The sequence below is a fragment of the Glycine max genome, chromosome 6 (assembly GCF_000004515.6).
Source record: "Glycine max cultivar Williams 82 chromosome 6, Glycine_max_v4.0, whole genome shotgun sequence".
NCBI lineage: Eukaryota > Viridiplantae > Streptophyta > Magnoliopsida > Fabales > Fabaceae > Glycine > Glycine max.
In genome coordinates this window covers 39,558,357-39,568,086 of record NC_038242.2, presented here as the reverse complement: position 1 = coordinate 39,568,086, position 9,730 = coordinate 39,558,357, and the positions used below count along the sequence as shown (strand labels likewise).

Genomic DNA, 9,730 nt, shown 5'->3' with positions numbered 1-9,730 from the left:
GTTGTTTGATGACATATAATTTATGATGTCCACAACATTGTTCAAAGCAATTGCAAATTGGTTAACAAAGAATCTCCTTACAAGTTTTCCCTCCACGGTCCACACGCCAGTCTTTGACAATTAAATATCTAAATCCTTAATTAATCAATGATTACTCCTGTAATCATGAAACATTTATTACTCCTGTTTTTGGTCACATACCACGAGATCTTAATAAAATATTCTCCAGCAGTACACCTTGGGATAATGCAAGTTAGGATACCACAATATTTTTTGGGTTATTAAATTAATTACCATGGGCATTTACTACTGGTTTTAAAATTCCTTACACCATGTGTCCTAATTGTTTATATCCCTAAACCTTGTTGAGAGGTAAGGCCACGTAGTTTAAAGCGGAAATAAATAACCAATAACATGAAGAGCTCACGCTCGTGGCTAGAGCTAGTGGGTGAGAACTCGGAAAGCAAACACAAAAAAATGCTTGGATAATTATTTTAACAAAAAATTATGAGAGAAAAAATAAAAATAAAATTAAAATGAGTTAAACTTTTTTATAAGTTAATTAATTTATAAAGCCCTCCCATTTGAATTTTTTAAAAGCTGATTTTAAGAGATATATAAGATAATTTTTATTTATTAAAAATACTCATATATTTTATTTTCTATAAATTTATTTACAAATATCCAAATAAAATTATAGGATATTGAAAGAGACTCAATGTGAAAAAGGTCAGAGAATGCGTAAAAAAACTATTTCCCTTTTTTTTTCATTTGTTAAGATACAATGTTCTTTTCTTTTTACCCGTTCTATTAAAGGATCTTGATTCTTGAGTAGATAAAATTATTAACAATAAAAGATTTTCTTAGTAATTTTAACACAATTATATTTTTAATATTTCTATTTCACACCACTAATTAAACTAAAAACATGTTACACAGTGAGAAAATATAGTAATACGTTTTATTTATTTATTTTTACCCGGGGAATGTCTTTTTTGTTTCTGATTTTTGGTCGTTTCATACTTTAATTTTCTTTTTTATATATATAAAAAATATCTTTTGAAGTGTGTTGCTTTTTAAATGAAGTCATGTGGGTAGGTTCAGTGTTTTGCAAGTACAACTAGAAACTAGAGAGTTTGGTATAGCTTGGTCTAGTAGAAACAGAACATACTTCTATGGTGATAATACCTCTCTCCCTCTTTCTCTCTCCATATATCTCTGGTGAACATTTGGAACCAAATGAGAAAATTTTGATCCTTTTTTGAGGGCCAATGTTGTTTTTCCATATTTTCGAGCTATCTGCGCCATAATGGAGAAAAATCTATATCTAAAATTAAAAAAAAAATAAAATGTATAATTTTTTTTGGTTGGATTCTCATAATATTTTCCAATGTTGCCCCTTAAAAAAGTTTCTTTTTTGACTTCTGTTGAATTGTTTTTTGTTTACCAGGATGAATTGCATGCTGATAAAGTTCATGAATTCACGTTGGTAACTTTGCAGGAAATTTTGTCAATGCGTTCTGTGGCAACAAACTGAGAAATTGGTCTTGATTCTTGAAGTTGGCCTACTGAGTATATCTTTGTGGCACGAGTGTGATACATGTTGGATAATTACCGTACAGTATATACATTGGCATTCATGTAACTCTTAATGGATGAAAATGAATGGTTGATCTGCTGGGTTTCCTTGGCAGAATATTTTCATTTCTAGAGCCTTAAATTGTTTTGGAGGCTTTGATAGGTACTCACAAAGGCTTTTCAAGATTCTAGCTTCAAAAAACCAAAGAGACAGGGTTGTGTTTGCTCAAGGTGATGAGCATAAAAACCTTGGTGGTTTTTTTGGTGTATTTGAGGATAAAGTAGGGGTTGAACTTGAGACCCTTTTGTTTGTGCTATAGAATGGGTGATATTAGCTTGAGGCTATGGTTGGATAAACCTGAACGATCAGTGAATGTCTTTGAATGCTTGCACATATTCAGGGAAATAGTAGAAATTGTTCATGCGGCTCATTCTCAAGGAATTGTTGTTCATAATGTGAGGCCCTCCTGCTTTGTCATGTCAGCTTTCAACCATGTCTGGCTTATCGAGTCAGCAACTTGTTCACATTCTGGATCAGATACATTAGAAGAGGCTGTTGAGATCAAAACTCCAACACCTACCTCTATCCATGATATGCATCAGCGGAGATGTTTAGGAAGTGAAGATTTTGTGCCTGTCAAGACTTCAACAGCTTCTTTGACAGACTCCAGTTGCATGTTGTCAAGTGTGGTGTTTCTGGCACCTGCATCATCAGTTGATGACACAGAAGAAAATAAAATGAAAAACAGGAGAAAGGATGAGGAAGTTGCAGGAAAGAAGCAATCATTTCCAACAAAACAGGTACTGCAGATGGAGACAAGTTGGTATACTAGTCCTGAAGAGGTTGCTGGTACTTCTTTGCCTTCCTGTGCTTCAGACGTTTACCAGTTGGGAGTTCTTCTTTTTGAGGTTCACAACAGAAATATACAAACCATGTTTATGTTGCTAGATTTTAGTTGGATCTTTTTTATCTGATTTTTCTTCCTTTTCATGTTATTCCAATGGAATTATAAAGTTTTCACAGATCCTTTGTTCTTATTTTCTATTTCAATTTATGCTAACTTGAGTATTGTACTTGTGATCAGCTATTTTGTCCACTCATCTCAAGAGAAGAAAAGAGAAGAACCATGTCCAGCCTAAGACATAGAGTTCTTCCTCCACAGTTACTTTTAAAGTGGCCTAAAGAAGCTTCATTTTGCTTGTGGTTATTACATCCTGAGCCTAATAGTCGTCCAACAATAGGGTAAATTCTCTTCATCACATGCCCTTTACATATGAAATATCCAAATTATTTTCACATGTTCCAATTACCTTCCACTTGTATGCATTGTTTTCTTTTTCCTTTCTGTTATGCATCATGCTTAACTGTTGATTGGAAGGTTGACATTCGGCTAATTGGCTAATAATTTTGAATAAATTAAGATCTTCAAGATGGTTTTTCATAAGGACCAACACTGAATTTAGGTCTTGAGATTATTTATAGTTTAGGGTTTGTGATCTGCATTTCTCCTTGATGGATTCAATATGGAGTTTGTCTTTTAGATGTTCGATCATGGATAAAAGTAGTACAACCAAACACACAGGGAGAAAAGATCGAATGTAGAGATTGAGTGGGAAACAAAACAGGAAAGAGAAACTGATTTTGCATAATTGAAGATGAGATGCAATCAATCAAATAGCATGTAGTACAAGTAATCTCAATCAAATGACACTTTTCATCCTTAGTGATGCCATCTGAGTGATGTCTCAACAATGTTCATCTAAATTTCTGTGATTGATTCTACATCATCATCATCGTTATCATCATTATTATTTTATTGTGCTGTAGGGAGTTGTTGCAGAGTGAGTTTCTTAATGAACCAAGAGATGATATAGAAAAGTGTGAAGCAGTGGTAGAAATTGGAGAAAGGATAGATGACCAGGAGTTGTTGCTAGAATTCCTTTCGTTAATTCAACAGAAAAAAGGGGAAGCTGCTGAGAAGTTACAACATACTATCTCATTTTTGTGTTCAGATATTGAAGAAGCGACTAAGCAGAAAACTGTATTTAAAGAGATGACAAGCACTGAACTAGGGAGTGATGATTGTTCAACATCAAGTTTCCCATCCATTACTGTTGTTGGGAATGAGGATTCTGCTTGTCTAGGGACCAGAAAACGGGTCAGAACTATTCCGTGTGTTGATGACACTGACACTGAAGGATGTGAATGTGATAGTAACATGGTTGATGATCAGAAAAATGACACGAGTATTCTTTCAAAAACTCCACGGTTTTTGAATAATTTAAAGAAACTAGAGTCAGCATACTTTTTGACACGATGCAAATCTGCCTATTCCTCACGGAAACTTGTGGTTCAAGATTCACCTATTGATATTACTGATGAAAAAGGGTCTGTTGTTGTGGCTGAAAGGAATTGTGCCAATAAAGTAGAATTAAAAGAAATGTCCAGGGAGGGCAAAAGTCTTTGGACAAATCCTTTCCTTGAGGGTTTGTGCAAGTACCTATCGTTCAGTAAGTTGAAGGTTAAGGCTGATCTTAAACAAGGGGATCTTTTGCAGTCTTCCAACCTGGTATGCTCACTCAGCTTTGATCGCGATGCAGAATTTTTTGCTACTGCGGGAGTAAATAAGAAGATTAAAGTTTTTGAATGTAACACAACCATAAATGAGTATCGTGATATCCACTATCCAGTAGTGGAGATGGTTAGCCGGTCAACATTGAGTAGTACATGTTGGAATACTTACATCAAGAGTCAAATTGCTTCGAGTAACTTTGAAGGTGTTGTACAGGTAGGCCATCACATGAGAAATTATTACATGATTTTGGACCATTGTGATCCCTATCAATTTCCACATGACACATAGTCGAGCTTTATTAATTCTTTTTTGTAAATTAAAAAATTAGGCTGCTGTCACGTAGAGATTAGCCAAGACCATAGTTATGTGATGGTTCTGACTTCGGAACTATGTAATAATTTCTCGTCAACACATTTTTTCTATGATTTCCATACCATTAATTGTACCTTACCATTTATCTTGTTTCAGTTATGGGATGTGACAAGAAGTCAAGTGCAGTCTGAAATGAAGGAGCATGAACGAAGGGTATGGTCTATTGATTTCTCATCAGCAGACCCAACATTGTTAGCAAGTGGGAGTGATGACGGTTCTGTCAAGCTATGGAATATCAATCAGGCAATCAGACCGAACATTCTTTAGCTTGTTTTATGTGTTTAATCTAGATGCATGATGGATTGTTTCCCTCACATGTGCTTTTACTGCAGGGAGTTAGTGTTGGTACCATCAAAACAAAGGCAAATGTGTGTTGTGTTCAGTTTCCCCTTGATTTTGCTCATTTCCTTGCATTTGGTTCAGCAGATCACCAGATATATTACTATGATCTTCGCAACCTGAAAGTGCCTCTTTGTGCAATGGTTGGACATGATAAGACAGTGAGCTACATCAAGTTTGTAGACACCATGAGCCTAGTCTCTGCATCCACAGATAACACATTGAAGCTTTGGGATTTGTCCATGTGTGCTTCTCGAGTTATAGACTCACCAATTCAATCATTCACTGGTCATAAGAATGTTAAGGTACATTTGTTGACAACAGTAATTTGTCTCTTCTCTGGAAAATGAAGAAGCTTTGAAAAAAAATATATTTTAAGGAATGGTATGTTATTACTAGGAATATAGATTATGGCACTTTGTTGGTATGTTGACCAAAACATTGTTTAGAATGACATAAGGTGCCAACCACCCATAAGTGATTGGTGGTATTGGCCAAAGTCACTGTCCACCATTAAGTGCTAATAGGTACATAAGGTGCCAACCACCCATAAACTATAAGTGATGGTGGAATGTATCCAAATTCCTATAGTTATTAGATTCCATCTTAAAACAATCGATATTATTTAACTGAAATTACTAAACAAGTATATAAACCACACCCTAGTAATTGAGGTAGGTGATGTGGGATTTTTTAACATGTACCCTCGTTCAAAGATGCTTGCTTGACCAAATGATATGATAGAAACTATTGAAATGGTGGAGATCCCTACCACAAATCATGGAAGCAATGAAAATATACTATAGGCTTTCATATCGTCATGTTAAAAATAGGCCAACTGGCCTAACCCCTAAAAGTTGGCTCAGAGGAGGAGGATTTTCAAATTTTCAAGGAGTAATTTGACCACATTTCTAAACAATGTGGAACATCTTAACACATATCCTTCATGCTTAGGATCAAACATTTGGTATGTGAATTTTGCAAGACTGAACATCAACTAATGGTTCAACATTAAGACTAAATAGGCTTTGATTCTAAGTTAAGTTTCATCTTAAAGCCAATTGATATTAAGTGAAGTTGTCCAATAAGTATATAATAATATAAACTACACCCAATAACTGAGGAAGGCAACATGGGACTTTCCAACTCCAGTGATTAGCAATGGTGGTTGAAGCCATTTGTCAATGGGAGACATAGCTTGATTATTGATTCTACTTGGAAAGGATACCCTAACATGTTTCCTAAGCTTAGATGGTTCATTGTTGAAAAATTACAAATGAGAAAGATGAGTAACCTAGAAATGCTTAAAAAGATTAATAAACTATATTGTAGCACATATAGTAGAGAAAAAGGCTAGAGATAGTGTAGAGACCACTTGTTTTAGATTCAACTCTAGTTATCTCTTCCAAGATTTGGTCTTGTATAAGAAAAGAACCAATAGTAAAGGTGTTCCAACATTGTCTATGAGATTCGTTAAGATAACACATCTGAGGTATTGTTTGATTTGATGCATGATTGCTCTGTCATGGTTTTTTTCATTAAAAGGTGCCTCAATGCATTAAGGGAGAAGGGTGTTTATAAAATATTCTCGGTCTCAAATCCTAAGCGATGTGGGACTTTTTGACATACCGTAACAAAAGGTTATAAAACAATTTAGAGAATAGTTTGACTAATTAAAATGAATTGAATGGACAATCATATACAAGTTTCAAAATATAAAGGCAATGATGGAGAGGTGAAGCTTATCAATGTCAATAGGGAATACCTTAAAGCCATTGGATGTCAATGAGAATTGTATGATGTCGTGTTTTGGGGGATAATAATTTCGAGAAAAGGGAAGGATTACTAGCTGAATGATTACAAACACCATAATCCAAAATCCAATAGGTGTAGAATGAGACAAACCATAGAATTACAATAGTAAACTACAATGGCTAAGGAAGAAGCTTGTTGGGATGCTTTAAGTTGAAGGTATCCTTTATTGTCCCTATGCTCGTGAATATTTATTTGCATCATTTTAATTTTTTTATTTCATAGAATCGTTCATCAAACCTCTTGTGTCCACATGCCTTGGCATTGTCGAGAAAAAAATTAACACTTGGTTGAAACAACTAATACCCTACTACTTCATTGCAATGTTCTTTGATTTTGGAGCAATATTATTATAGCGTGTTAATTGTCCAATCACATGCCTTCCTCCATGCTTTAGAACAAAGTCCTCATTCTTTATTGTTCCCTCACAAAGAACTATACTTTGTTCCTCTCTAATCTTCAGTTGTACATATTTTGTTTGTGATATTACATGAGTATTGACAAATATTGTGCTAAATCTCTCAAATGCATTTTTCTTGCCTATTGATGCCTTCATAAAGGTTGTCGTTTCTATTCTTCTACACTTATAGTATGTGTTGATGATATTACCATATAGCTTTTATCATAGAATTTGGGAGCTTTAGGCAAAAGAAGCATTAACGATGATGAGTATTGTTCCACCATGTTTGTAAACTTTCAAACCTGAATTGCCTCTTATATTCCTCCGTTTCCACCAACTTGAGTCATTCTCAATTCTCATTTGACCAATTGCCTCAACTTGTACCTCCTTCCTCTAATCCTATAGACTTATCTTTCCCCAACTGAGCTTCTGAGAATGTCACATTCACTTGGGCTTTTCTCAACTCTTCTTGTTGGGGCTTCTATTGGTCTTTTCCTCATATTCACCAAACCATTATCGGATACATCCATTCTTTGTCTTTGGTCATATATTTGTTTCTCAATATGTGCTACTCCAGCTTTTTCTTGTATATTACATAAAAAAAACTTTTTCTTGTATATATTCATTCTTGGTCTTTGATCTTATATTTTTGTATTTGTTAATGGTGTAGCTCGTTTTATTGTGGTGTCTGAGATCCATATATTCAAAATTAATTGTTGACCCTGCAAGTAGGTGACTATGTAGTGAAAGTACAAGCATTATATGCAAATTTTGGGCCATTTGTAATTAATTTCTGCAAATTTTTATGTATTGTATTTAAATTTCTGCGGCAATATGATGATGCACCTTCGCTTTGTTGCAGAACTTCGTGGGGTTGTCTGTATCTGATGGTTACATTGCTACTGGTTCAGAGACAAACGAGGCAAATTGCATTTTTCTCTCTCATCGATTTATTAATTATCATTGATATATAATTGTTACTGAGTTCCTTTTATTTGATTTTTAAAAATGTTACACTAGAAGATATTGCTTTTGCATACCTTTTTGATAGATTCTATTATAGATCAAGTTGTTAGAAATATAGGAATTGTTTGCATGAGAAGAGAAAAGACAATATATTTCACTAATTCCACTAGTCAGGACTATGAGTAATACTGATCTTATATGGTTTGAACCACTAACCTTATACTTCTATCTATACTATGGTTTTGATCTAAAACAACCAAACTTCATGCATTTTTTCTTGAATTGCATTGTATTAATTAAGGTCTTACTCTATGTTAATTAGGTGTTCATATACCACAAGGCTTTTCCCATGCCAGCATTATCTTTCAAATTTTACAGTAGTGACCCTCTTTCTGGGAATGAAGAGGATGATTCGGCACAGTTCATCACTTCTGTTTGTTGGCGCGGTCAGTCATCCACCTTAGTGGCTGCAAATTCCACAGGAAATGTCAAAATTCTGCAGATGACTTAAGTAGGTCTTTAGTTGGGAATAATTTTCTACATTAGGTTACAGAATAATTGTTCATGCATGGTTAGCTTTGTGTTGCCGGAAAAGGCTATAGAGAAGCGTATACAAATTCCATGATTAGGGTGTCTAAGGTGTGAAAGTTAAAGAACTTACGCACTATGTGGAAGCTTATAAGAATGGGGCAAGAATCATGTGTACCATCAGATTTAGCAATAAAAAAAGGAATGGATAGGATTTGTTGATGTCTACCAGTTTGGGGGTATTTGTAAAAAATAAGGTTATTGAAAATGTTTCTGTGTAGTGAAAAAATGATTCTTATTTGTTTGGTAGGCACTAGCTCGATCCGGTTACAACGCTTTGTTTTGTCTTTATTTTTTTAAGGTTGTTTTTGTTAACAAAAACGGAAGAGGAAAAAATAATTGAAAATAGAAGTGAGTAGGGGTCGAACTCACATTTCATTGACCATTCAATAACCAATTAAGCAACTATAAATATTTTATATATTTTACATGTTATGTAATATGTTTAATTGCACTTAAAAAAATTTATACATTATTTCATAAGTTTTAATCATAAGATTATATGTTTAACTTTTATTTCAGCATGCAACATTAAGCTAAATACATTACAATTAAGCTTATATTTTTTTACTACCTACAAAGTTTGTTATTTTGATTTTGGTATCCAAACTATAATTTTTTTTATTTTAGTATATCATATACTTTTATTTTTTTATTATATTATTTATCGTTAATTGATGATTTGAGTAACAGTGTTTTGACATCATAGTCCATATCATTTAAAAATCATTGACTTAGGATATCTTTTTCAAAAGAAAAAATTTGTCAAAAATCAAACAAAAATAAAGGTTAAGAGGAGTGTATTCAATTAGGATTTGAAAAGATTTCAAAAGTCTTTTTATTTGATAAAAACTCGTGTAATTCAATCAAGATTTTTTTCAACTTAAAAAAGACTCCTTATCTTTATTTGTTATCTTTTTTCATCGACTCTAATAATTATAAATATTTTCTAAAAATCCCAAGTCTTTTAAAATATTATAAATACATAAAATCTTTTCGAATCATATGAATTCACATTTTATAAATCCATTAAATTATATCTAAACTACAAAATTTTTAAATATGATATTTAATTATTTAACTATTGTTAAGCCAAAAG

At 33.4% G+C, this 9,730-nt stretch overlaps 1 protein-coding gene across 2 annotated transcripts; it reads left to right on the top strand.

The window, feature by feature from the left end:
* Positions 1 to 1,126: 1,126 nt before the first annotated feature.
* LOC100784064 (protein SPA1-RELATED 3) lies at positions 1,127 to 8,981 on the top strand. 2 transcript variants are annotated; one of them, XM_003526006.5, is made up of 8 exons: positions 1,127 to 1,178; positions 1,502 to 2,487; positions 2,664 to 2,821; positions 3,407 to 4,367; positions 4,623 to 4,769; positions 4,859 to 5,170; positions 7,940 to 7,999; positions 8,366 to 8,981. In XM_003526006.5, the coding sequence occupies exons 2-8, from the start codon at positions 1,900 to 1,902 to the stop codon at positions 8,552 to 8,554; spliced, it is 2,415 nt and encodes an 804-aa protein (XP_003526054.1). In that variant the 5' UTR covers positions 1,127 to 1,178; positions 1,502 to 1,899; the 3' UTR covers positions 8,555 to 8,981. The 2 variants fall into 2 exon arrangements, with proteins under 2 accessions (XP_003526054.1, XP_040872006.1); XM_041016072.1 differs by lacking the exon at positions 1,127 to 1,178 and adding an exon at positions 1,192 to 1,351 and having other exon boundaries at positions 1,451 to 2,487.
* Positions 8,982 to 9,730: the final 749 nt, after the last annotated feature.

Bases quoted from the DNA above. Each gene is read 5' to 3' on its own strand.
- LOC100784064 (XM_003526006.5), top strand. From the start codon at position 1,900: ATGGGTGATATTAGCTTGAGGCTATGGTTGGATAAACCTGAACGATCA. The intron at 4,368-4,622 runs GTAGGCCATCAC...ATCTTGTTTCAG, and splicing joins ACTTTGAAGGTGTTGTACAG to TTATGGGATGTGACAAGAAG. The intron at 8,000-8,365 runs GCAAATTGCATT...TATGTTAATTAG, and splicing joins CTGGTTCAGAGACAAACGAG to GTGTTCATATACCACAAGGC.